Below are 12123 nucleotides of genomic sequence, written 5' to 3'. Positions count from 1 at the left end.
ATGTCTGTGGTCTAAGTGCTTCCTCTCTAGATCCTCAAGAGCTTCAGTGGCGGAGGAATATTTTGGTTCGTCTAGAATCAATCTCGTTGCCTTGTTTTCTTGTACTTGGAGATCGTTCGTCGGTTGAGTGTTGTTTTTATGACCCCATATTATGTTACCATAGTCACAAAGTGGGAGAATTAAAGAGTGATGAAGTGTTAAGCGAACGTGAAGTGGTAGGAGAGGCTGGATTCTTCTAAGGAGTGAAAAAAAAAAAAAAAAAAAAAAAAACCCACAAATCTTGATTTAGCGCAATTAAGGGTGAGCAGATTATACTGAAGCCATTGTGCAACAGTTTTTGAGTCTACATTCAGATTGATCTCGTTGTCCTGGGCTGTTTTAGCAGACTAGTAAATTAGGCTGTCATCAGCATGGATGATGATTTCGCAGTGTCCGAGACTCTTTTTTGAGACGCTGTGGAAGGTCGTTGACGCAAATGATGAACAGCAGTGGTCCAAATATGCTACCTTGGGGTACTCCAACTGAGATAGGCTTAGGACACGAGAGACAATTCCTAGAGGAGACGACCTGTTTACGAGCAGAGAGATAGGACGTAAAACAAATCCATGGAGTTGTTATCCAAACCTAGAGATGTTAGTTTCTTGAGCAAAAGTTGATGGTCGACAGTGTCAAATGCCTTGCTGAGGTCAAAGAACACGGCACCATGCAGTAACAAGCCCGTTATCCATATTATCTACAATGTTCTCAGTCAGATGAGCAAGGGCCACTTCAGTTGATAGGCTTGGGCTAAAACCAAATTACTTAAAGCTTGTAACTGTTGTAAGTAGGTTTAGGCTAGGTCAGTTTGGGTTCCGTTTAAAAAATGGGTTCGTTTCGGTTCCGTCGGAAATTCGTTTCTCGACGCGACTGTTGTGACGCAATTAGGATAATAGGTTGTAATAGAATTTAAATTGTGCAATAGGTAAAGTAGTGTTATTCAATAAACTAGGGAGTTACACTCTGACGATGTGGTTCATTGTCTCTCTCCCCCGGGAGTCTCCTGCTTGTTTATTTGAAATTTGCATACCGAATGTTGAAATTGTTTTCTCCGATCACACAGCCAAAAGTTAAACATTATTTGGCCCCGTATACTTCCTACCCTCCCTACTCCCTAGGATACTTCCTTCAAGCTAAAACGTGAGAGAAGCAAGACTTGTTCTATAGGAGGCGCTAGATGTTTCTGTTGCATAGTATTCAATATGTATGTATTCTAGATGTTTATGTTGCATAGTGTTCAATGATCAGATGAGAAACGGTCTCAACAGTGTTTGTTTTGTTTAAGTTAACCATTTATTGTATGCTTTCTAAATCGTATGAAGAAACGTCGGGCGAGCAAAGTTTTCCTCGGGGCGAATTGAATTTTTTGGGGGACGAAACGACTTTGAGTTGGGGCGAAACGCCCTGTTACCGTTGGCTTCCTGTACACGTGTTGGGTTTCCCATAGGGCAGTACGCAAAATTTGCCCCCCCCCCCCGGAAGACTTTTTTCCAGGGGCCCCGCTTTCATAATATCGGCGTTTGCTTTAAACGCGAGCAGATCGAGATCGGATCAATTCCAAGATTCTAGCTACTCTTGGTAAGCCGGAAACTTGTTAGTGGGGATTACCTGTCCATCGACGAAAAGGAGAAGGCAGTCCTAATGCAGACTGAATTGAGATTTTATGGGACAACCGGCCGGTCTTGGACGTAAACTTGGCATCCCCGAGTCTGTTTTGGTTTCTCAATCGATCGTTTTTCTCGTTTGTGATTATGATTCTGGGCCGTGTAAACGCAAACGTGGCCAGCTTCGTCGGGATGCGAGATGACCTGTTTTTGTTACATGACTAGGACAATTGTTCATTATGTTCACGATCGCGACTTTGAATCGCCTTGGCTTTGGGATGTAATTATAAACCGTGAACAACTATATATCATTCGCTGTATCACAGTGATTAGTTTCAGTGTGGCGACAAATGATTCAGTCTGCGTCCAGTCGAATATTGTTTGGAAAAGTACTCTGAAGCCTGAATCTATAAGATTAAGCCTGAACCAAGGTACAGCAATGTAAATGGTGTCGATTTTTATTCATCAGCGGAAATGTTCGAATCAGTCGCACCACAGGAATCCAAACTCACGATTCGAGGAATCGATTAAATATTTATGATTTATGGACGCGTATCGAGTGAGTCGTGACTGCCTAAAGTGCGTGGTGTTGTGTTACACTTCAGGCCATTGAGAATTTGAGCGCTCTACAAGGCATTGTATGGTGTTTGAAATAACGAAGGATAAAATCGCGCAACGAAATAAAATGTTACTTTTATAAAATAAAATAAAGAAAATATACTCACCTTTCCTGGTTCCTGTTGTCACTTTGGCCTATTGTATAGTTTTTGGAGGATCTGAGGTGTTTGTAGCAACCCTCTAAAGACAGAAGGCTGCTACAAACGCCTCAACCCCCCCCCCCCCCCCTCCCAAAAACAACTGGCGCCTTCACTCGTCTCCTCATCGTTCCGGGCGTGCTCTACTCTCTCGACCCACCGCCCCGTTTCCATTCCCGCTCTCGCTCCCCCCCACGCGGACATGTCAGCCGACCGACGGTCGTAACGACGCAGCGACTGCGTCATTACTCGCGCCTTCAGTCGTTTCCTCATCGTTCCTTGATGTCCTCCACTCGCTCGATCCTCTGCCGCTCCCGTTCCCGCTCTCGCTCGCCCCCACACGGGCGTGTCTGCTGACCGACAGTCGTAACGACGTAACGCCTGCGTCGTTCCTGGCGCCTTCAGTCGTTTCCCCATCGTTCCTCGACGTGCTTCATTCGCTTGAACCACCGCCACTCTCGTTCCCGCTCTCGCTTGCGCCCACGCAGGCGTCTCCACTGTCCGATCGTCTTCACTCGCTTTTCTCTTGTTTCATTTCTCTCGTTCAATTTTGCTTTTCCAGTTCGCTGCTTGTTTCTTCACCACCGCTTCGTTCGGGCGTTCTTCATCTGTTTGTCAAGCCACAACCTCAAGCCCCGTCCCCCTTCCACACGGCCGCCTGCGGCTCCACCGCTACTCACACCAGCAGTAGTCTTACCGATCACCCCTCCTCCGCCTTCCGTCCGTATCTCCTCTCCGGTTTCGAGCGAGTCTTCGCAGGTGGTTTGCAACCCTCTCGCGTAACTGGTCTCCAGGCTACGTCAAGTCCGCCCGACTGAACCGTGGTGCTGTTGAGCAGTTATTCACCAGGATATTTCTGCTCTGGAGAGTCGCCGGTCCCTTGCCTTTATCCCACTTTGCCAGCCCGCTAGACCGTATCCCATTTGGCGTCATTCCGAAAAAAGGCCGTTCCTGGAAGCGGCGGTTGATTGTGGACTCGTCAAACCCCAGGGGGTCAACGACGGTATTTATGGTGACCCCTTCTCCCTATTGACGTAATCGATTTTATCACGCAGGTGGGCCGTGAGACTCTGCTCGCCAAAGGTGACATCCGCGACGCCTATCCTGGAGAAATCATCCTTACGTCGATCTGGTTCTTCCTTAAGTTTGCGCTCGGTACACCTTCAAATCATATGTTTGCCGAAATTTTGGCACTGAATCACCTTCCACAACCATGGCATCCGCTCAACTGGAGAACTAGAGTCTCTTCTCAGCCACTTCCATCGCGCTGCAAATGTGGTCCACGTACCCAGGCCGCCACTCGCTTTGTCGTTTAACCGGTAGGCATTCTCAGTCCCGGGCATTCACCTCAGCCACGAACCTAGTGCTGATTTACTCTGTTGGTCAATCCTCCTCAGTGATTGGATTTTTCCCAGCTTCTCTATCTCTCCTCGCTGGTTGAACCTGTTCGACCCACAGGTGTCTACCGATGCTACCGTGGCGGCCGGTTCTGGTGCGTATTTTGATGGCCATTTTGGCGCACCGACCGCTGGCTTCCCGAGAAACTGTCTTCAAGGAACTTCCTCTTCTTATCCTAGCCACGCACTTATGGAACGATCAATGTTATAGCCTCTTGGTCCAGTTCCTTTGCGACCACCGTGGCGTACCCGACACTATCGCCATCGGATTTTGCTCCGACGGGGAGCTCGGGGATCTCTTGCGCAGCTTGTTCTTCGCGGCAGCTCGTCGCTACTTTTTGATATCCGCTATGCACGTTCCCGGGCGCCCTAACTCCATCGCTGATGCTCTCTCTCGTTCACCGGGAGAGAGGTGCCGTACGTTGGCCCGCCTCTCTCCCCTGGCTTCCAGTGCCTCTGCTAGAGGAACTTAACTCACTTTCCTCCATCAGAGTGTGAATCTTTACTGTCTGCCTGGCTCCGTCCATTCGCCCTCCACTACGCCGATTTACTGAGTTTTATGTCGCACACAGCTTTCACCACACCTCTCGTTCCCCCCTTCCCATTTCCGAGTAAATGCTGGGAGTGCTCGCCTCGTTGCACACCTGGCCCCACCAGTCTCCCATTGCACCGTGAAGAGCTGCTTGTGCGCCGTTCGATCACTGCATACTGGCTCCCACTGGTCGCTACCCTTCGCCTTGAGCACGTGCTTTGTGGTATCAGACGTGCCCAGCCTCTCAAGGGCCCCGTCCGTCTTCCGCGCATGCCCATTACTCAGTATCTTACGGTGCTGAATCGCTCTTCGATGAACCTCGCCGACTCTGTCAAATGCTACGTTCTGGGCGGCCTCCTGTTCGGCTTGGTTTGGCATCTTGCACTTGAGCGATTTTTACCTCTCAACGGTCCGGCTTCGACCCAGCAGGGCATCTCTCTCTCAACGCTGTGGCCGTCAACTAGCAACTCCTTCCATCTGCCGAGCTGCTCTCCGTCAAGGCCTACTAGACCGATCCTTTCTGCACCCCCGTGCTCTGTCCGGCACCCAGCCTTTCCCACTTCCTCCATCGCCGTGGCAGCCTTCCCGGCCCCGCGTCCGTCTTCTTGGGTGGTACCGCACTCCTTAGTCGCCATGTAACTGAACGCCTCCGTGGCATCCTCCTGTCGGCTGGAGTCGACGGGGACTTTTAAACAACAGTTTTTCAGATCGTTGCAGCCACTTCTTGGAGCGCCGTCGGCGTTTCAGACTCGATAATTAGAATTCTAGGCCGCCGGCCCAGCGAATCCTACGCCTTACGTGCGTACCCTTAAAGTTACTTTTCGCCAGGTAGCTTCCTAGTTAGCCTTGTCACCTTAGTTCGCGCTGGTGTGTCCACTTGACTGCAATTACAGTCATTTATATTTTACCCTCGCGTCCGCTTAATCTTCCGCTCACCCGCTCGTTATTCGCCGGGGAGTGCAAAGTGTCAGGTACCAGGTCTTGTACCCCTCGCGCTGCTTGGAGCCTTCCTCTCCTCCAGCTCGTAAGTTTTGTTTCGGTTTCCATAGCAACCGTCCAAGCACCGATCCCTTAGTCGGTTACCTGCCTTCGCTTCGGGCCACTCCAATGGTGCCTTGTCCCTTTGCATTCCAGCCACACCCCACCTCCGTTCGTTGCTTAGCGGAACAGACCTTAATTGGTGTCTACCTTTGATTGACAGAAGTTAAGCCTAAGCCTCCACGTAGCGTAGCCTCTCTCGCACGCGAGAATCTGCCTTCGCGCGCCGCTGTCATGCTAACGCGTATCTTTTGCAGCTTGCTCCGTGCAAGTTGTTTGTTTAGTCTTTCCCAACCTCCCTTTTCATTCCCCCAGTCCTTCATCTCCCTGCTTTCTCCTTTTCCCTTCTCCAGTAGCTTCGGCCAGTGTGACTAAGCAAAGTGCCTCGCTATGGCGTCGGGTTCCATAGCAACCGTCCAAGCACCGATCCCTCAGTCGGATCCCCGCCTTCTATTTGGGGCCACTCCACTGAGGCCTTGTCCTTTTGCATTCCAGCCACATGCCACCTCCGTTTGTTGCGCAGCGGAACAGATATTGATGACGTAGGCCGGGCTATATAGTATTTCGAGAGATGGCATGTCGAAAGACGTCGCTTAAGCACGTAACACTGAAAGTGGACATAAACGTTGTTTCTTAAAATTGTGGGATGTTGTGTAATGAGATTGCGTAATAACGTATGGAGATTATGGTGATATTTTCTTCACTACAATTATTTACCCAGCGCGCAAAAAAAAAAATCACAAAACTTTTATTAAACATCTCGAAAAACTCTCTGAATATCCTTAATTTTTATCCAAAAAGTGCACCGATTTTGAATCATTCGGGCTAAAATTACCGGTATGGTAGAGGTCATGGGTTCGAATCCCGTTCAGGACTGAATTTTTTCAGGCTTTAATTTCACTGCTTAAGTTGTGCGTATAACTGTGATGATCAATCATGTCTTCATATCTTTCTCCACAGTTTAAATATCTGATCTTTCACGTATTCATTTTCATCTTTTAAATATCTCGGAAACTTCAAATATCTCGGTATGTGTAGAAAGACCTACATTTAATTTGGGTCTACAGAAAACGTCAGCCGACAAAAGGCTTTATTTCTTTCTAGCAGCCATGATTTAGTTGGACCCCTCTAGTTGGAACTCTCTTGTTTCGAATTCTCTGTTATTTCGAATTCAAAATATTTCCCTTAGATTTACCCTTCAGTCATTTGTTATTGGCTATTTCGAACTGTCTTCCGTTTCACCTGAGAGTTCGAAAGAGCAAGGTTCAACTGTATATTAGTGAATGATATCATTTGTCTTGACTGAAGTTAAATGCCTCACTTGCATGGTTTGTTTTGTTCTCAGGGACTGCCCTTGCAGAATATTCCAAACGATGAACACCCACAAAGAAATATTTTCTGTAGAGGGTAAGAGACAAATGGATTTTTCTCATAGATAGCTACGATCTATGATGTGCAATGGCCTTTTTCATATTGCAGATGCACTGAGCTGTCCAGAAACTAGACATTCCCTCTCTCAGAAGGTGTTTTGTTTTGACAGCTCCCCCCCCCCCCCCTGGCTTTTTTGAATTTCCAATAACCTTCTTTGGGGTGGGTATAAATATAAACTGGATGTCAAATGCACTATCCGACTTTAGACAAAACATAGGCACACAAGGCGTGCAAGAGTTATTTTTTGTGTGACGTCTCGGAGCTGTTTACAGTAATGATTTGGTTAATTTGCCAAGTTTTTTTGGTTGCGATGTACAGCAAGAAAGAAACTGGGAATTTATGATGTACATACGATGTTACATCGGTAATGGTAAGATAGCTAAATAGTAAGCCATAAAATGTTTGACTGAACAAACTACAGTAATCTGACACGTCCCCAGATTAATGTAGATACCATCTTATTTTTTTTCTTTGTAGACTACGAGTAGTCCCTCTTTCGCTTAGTCCGTCGTGCGTGACGCGAAAGAAAACCGCGAGAAAAACAATGGCCGCGCGAAATCCTGGGGGCGAGAAGAACGGCCGCGCAAGATCCTGGGGGCGAGAGGAACGGCCGCGCGAGATCCTGGGGGCGAGAAGAACTCCTTTCGCGCTCTTCTCGCCACAAGGATCTAGCCGGCCGTTCTTCTCGCCCCCAGGATTTCGCGGGGCCATTTTTTTCTCGCGGTTTTCTTTCGCGTCACGCACGACGGACTAAGCGAAAGAGGGACTACTCGTAGTCTATTTTCTTTGATTCGTTCTTTGATAAAACCCACACTGTGATTGGTGTGACACATGCACATGCGTAACTCCCTCACTCACAGATCACATAGTCCTTCCAACCCCCAAGAGGAATTTTTGCTCAAAAATACTCAAGTTGAGAGACCTTTTCACATCTTATACGAGTCGTAAGTTTGCCCTTTTTAAACACAACGCAACACAACAACACTACTTCACCGAAAATAGAAAGAAAGAGAAAAAAACCCTCCCTCAAACATTGAAAGTCTGATTTAATTAAATTGCACTTTATCTTAGTGCCACGCAGAACATTTGAGCAGTTTTCATGCTTTTTACCTTTAAAAGTATCGGACTGAAAAGAATGTCATAAAATGCCCATCAAATAAAAATAAACTGCTACTGCAGAGACGTAAAAACCGTCCAGAAATGAAAGCTTTTTTTTTTTTAATATCCTGGGAACAATAGCCGATAACTTGTCAGCTCTAATTGAATTTACTCCCATATAAAAAACAAAAGTGTTAAGTTACATTTGTAACTAAAGATAACAAACATCTCGTGGGAAAGAGTGGTGATGATTCGTCAGCTCTGATTGAATTTACTCCCTTGTGAGAAACAAGAGTGTCAAATTACCCTTTGTAACTAAAAAATAAAAATATCTCGTTATATTTGCATGCAACAAAAACAAAACAAACGTCATCTGCACTTACTATTGTAAACGTTAGAACCGTTTCAAATCTAAATAGTCTCGTTTCTTCTAAAACATGTCCTAAGAACTAGAAGCAAGGATTTTTGACCTCTAACTGAATTTACTCTTTGTGAAAAACAAAAGTATCGAGTTACCTTTGTAACTAAAAATAAAAATATCTCGTTGCATTTGCATACTATTAAATCACGACCTGTTTCAAACCTCAAGGCTCATCTCGTTCGTAACTAAAATCCTCAGCCTAACCCACTGAAAATGTCGAAGTAAGCCCAATATATGAATAATTCCTCTTCTTTTATAGAAGAAGAAATATGGCCGTTCTAAACTGTGTCGGGATCAAATCTTCTCACATACCATTTACCTTTATAACAAGAAATTTGATTGGCTGTTTATAGTAGATCCAATCTGATTGGTGTGACATACATACATCTCTCACTCACTCACTCACTCATCCATTGACCCGTCCATAACATACCCGACGCGCCGACTAAGAGGTATTTTTTTTACAAAAAAATAACTTAAAAACAAGTGTTAAGTTACCATTTGTAACTACAAATAGCAATATCTTGTTTTGTTTGTTCAAACAATTCATGAGAACAAGTGGTGACGATTTGTCAGCTCTAACTGAATTTACTCCCTTGTGAAAAACAAAAGTGTCAAGTTACCATTTGTAACTAAAAATAGCAAACATCTCGTGGGAACAAGTGGTGACGATTTTTCAGCTCTAATTGAATTTACTCCTTGTGAAAAACAAAAGTATCAAGTTACCCTTTGTAACTAAAAATAAAAATATCTTGTGCCATTTGCATACTACTAACTCTTGAACTGCTTCAAAACTCAAGACTCAACTCTTCCATAACTAGCCACCATTACACTGAACATTATGCACTCCAAAACAACCCAAAGCATGTATCTAACTGTCACACTCCGCTCTAAACCGGACTAAAAATCACAAACCGGCAACATACACGTCAGTCTTTATTTTTCAATCACCAAAGTCCTTGTGTTTAATACAATAAAACGCCCAAGACTTCATATACCTCACTAAAGTTATCATGAACGAAAACAATTTCCTTTTTCTCCTACTGCAATTCGTGCTGGCTATTAATGCGAAAAAGCGGAAACCCTGATAACATTGAAGAGAAAAAATTTAGTTTCATTTCAAACGTATCTTCTCATTCCAATGGTAAACAAGAACCATTATAATTGTAAAATCGTCACAGAATAATATCTTTTTGTTCTGTTGACCAAATTAATTATAGTCTCTTCGCTTTTCACAGTGAAACTTGTCAATGGATGCTGACATTGACTACACGCAAGGAACACTTACTACGAACTCTGCAGCAATATTTAGGTTTCAATACAACATGCAAACGATTTGAACCTGGTCGCAACCTCATCAAATTCCCAGTAGTGCATTCCGCTCCCCTAAAATACAATTGTTCTTATCATTCAAATCTTAAACCTCATAGCAGAGCGGCTAAGACTCATTTAATTGAAAACTTTATCTAATGGGAAAAGCTCATCCTTCATTGCATGCTCGTAGTTATATGCCAAACACTATGTTTCTTTGACTGATTATCCAATTGCAAATGTCTATCAAACTCGCCCACAAAATCCTCGCCTCAGAAGATGTCGAAATAAGCCCAACACATGAATAATTCCTCCTCTTTTATAGAAGAAGAAATATGGCCGTTCTGAACTGTATCAGGATCAAATCTCCTCACATACTATTTACCTTCACAACAAGGAATTTGATTGGCTGTTTATAGTAGATCCAATCTGATTGGTGTGACATACATACATCTCTCACGCACTCACTCACTCACCCATTGACCCTTAACATACCCGACGCGCCGACTAAGAGGTATTTTTTTTTACAAAAAAATAACTCAATTATGCGTCGATTGTTAATCTCTGTTTATGTGTCTAGTGTAAGAACGGGACACAAAAACAGACGGACTGAGTTAAGCTTTTGGTTCATCTTCATGCAAGACACACAGTGCCTCTCTCCACCCAGTCACACTCAGGGGCCCGTTTCTCGAAAGCCCCGGAAGCGTCATATGAATGGGAATGTAAGCTCACTAGGTATGGAGGGATCCTTAGATTCAGTGTAAAGTTTAGTATTCATGAGTCCTATTCAGTTAAAACGAAACATATATCACTTAGTGAGTATAAGGGAATGCCTTATTATTGCCATTAGCCCCAGCCACTTAATTATTGCTATGTACGAACTCACTTAGCAACAACAAACAACAACAGCAAAACGTTATTTTACCCCAGAGTCAAAAGAGAGGAATAATTTACAATGTTATATCAAAGCAAAACTTAAAGGGGCTCTGACCACCCGAAATAACCCTGAGCGTTAAAAAGGCAAGGCAGCCAGTTAATCAAAAATACTTTTCGTCAGTCTATTCATCTTTAGAATTCGAAAAGGTCTCGTACCTGCAAGGCTCATCAATACTAGTCCCTCAGACAATGCTAGTGTCAACTTGTGCGAAGGGCAAGAAGTTGCGGGGGGGGGGGGGGGGGGGAGGAGGAGGTGGCACTAGCTCTTACACCTTTATCATCAGCCTACAACATAAATTTCAAGTAACAAGAGTAAGGAATTTGAAATTGTAACTTGAACATAAACTTTATTTAGAGTCCTTGGATTCACAAGGCTACATTTACTTCATTTAGGGTAGTTTAGTTTGGCAGGGATGTTCGTTACGTGACTTACCCAGGCCCACATTGCAACCCTAACCCTAATTCTAACCCTAACCCTAACCCCAACAACTTAACCCTAACCCTAGCCCAAACGCCTAAGCCCTGCAACCCTAGTCAAAACACTGCTTTAGGTTAAGTAAACCTCTAGCTTTCACTCATGGTGCCATAAGTTCTGGTCACGTGACCTCTACGGTTCTCCTTAAAGGAAAAGATATGTTTCAGTCAGGGACAGAAAACAAAACAAAAATAAACACATACACATTAAAATAAACAAAGTTAACCTAACTAGCGTTTGTCTAAAATTCTAACAAACAGTTTTTTTCATACGGGAAGAGCGATTAACAGATATCTACTAATCTTTGCCTCATAAGGTATTCAGTGTTTTAAGAGGAATCTCGTTTTTTCGAATCACTGAGGGGAATGAAAATTGGTTCCAAAGATTTCACTTAAGTTTTTGCCAAGGTAGCGAAATATTGCTTCGTGATTCCACTACCTTTATTTGCATGTGCCAAGTTTTGTCACGTTTAGCGAGCAATTACTGTCTAACATTTTTGGTGCAGAGTGCACTATATGGATGGTTTAGGGGGCTGCTGTTTGCTAAGGCACTAACGCTATAACACTATAACGCTATAACGTACTAACGAAATAAGGTGTGTGGTTTTCCTCTGGCTGAGGAACGAATGAAGCGGTTGGAAGTCTAGGTACAAGTGTGTGGAGGGTTTCAGGTCACGTGGCTTCTACAGCGTTCAGTTTTTGTTTTGCCATCCGCTTTTGCCTGACCTGTGTTTTTAGTTCCTTCAATTTTGAGTCTGTGCTCATCGCTTGTTTGCTGTATTCTCATTTTCTTCCGGTTCTGATGGCAAAGGATAGTTCTCGCACGAGATCTAGAGCTGCTAAACGGTTTGATCCCTACAACCAGAGCCCAAAGAATCGTTCTTCCAGGCGGAGTGGGGAAGATCGCGCATCTGATCGGAGTTCAATTTGCGAGTCGAGTAGGAGTAGTCATGCACGTCCTTCGCCTCCCCGCACCTCTTCAGAACCACCGGACTGGGCGAAGGAGCTTCTTAAGCAGCAGCAAGAAGAATTGAAGAGCTTGTAGAGCGAAATGGCGAGCTTTGAATCTCAGAGTGCTCAGAAACCCTGT

The 12123-nt window shown here is 44.6% G+C and overlaps 1 protein-coding gene across 1 annotated transcript in view; it reads left to right on the top strand.

The window, feature by feature from the left end:
• The window catches only part of LOC110057356 (uncharacterized), a 37447-nt gene that overhangs the window by 19079 nt on the left and 6245 nt on the right, over positions 1-12123 (top strand). The window contains exon 2 of the mRNA XM_089286782.1: positions 6708-6769. Within this exon, the coding sequence (XP_089142908.1) occupies positions 6736-6769 (34 nt within the window). The 5' untranslated portion in view covers positions 6708-6735. The remainder of the gene's footprint in view (positions 1-6707; positions 6770-12123) is intronic.

The sequence above is a fragment of the Orbicella faveolata genome, unplaced genomic scaffold, assembly GCF_042242905.1.
Source record: "Orbicella faveolata isolate gen_17 unplaced genomic scaffold, um_ofav_v1 contig_14, whole genome shotgun sequence".
NCBI classification, from domain to species: domain Eukaryota; kingdom Metazoa; phylum Cnidaria; class Anthozoa; order Scleractinia; family Merulinidae; genus Orbicella; species Orbicella faveolata.
Note: the sequence above shows the minus strand (reverse complement) of the source record. Positions and strands in the feature narration are given on the sequence as shown.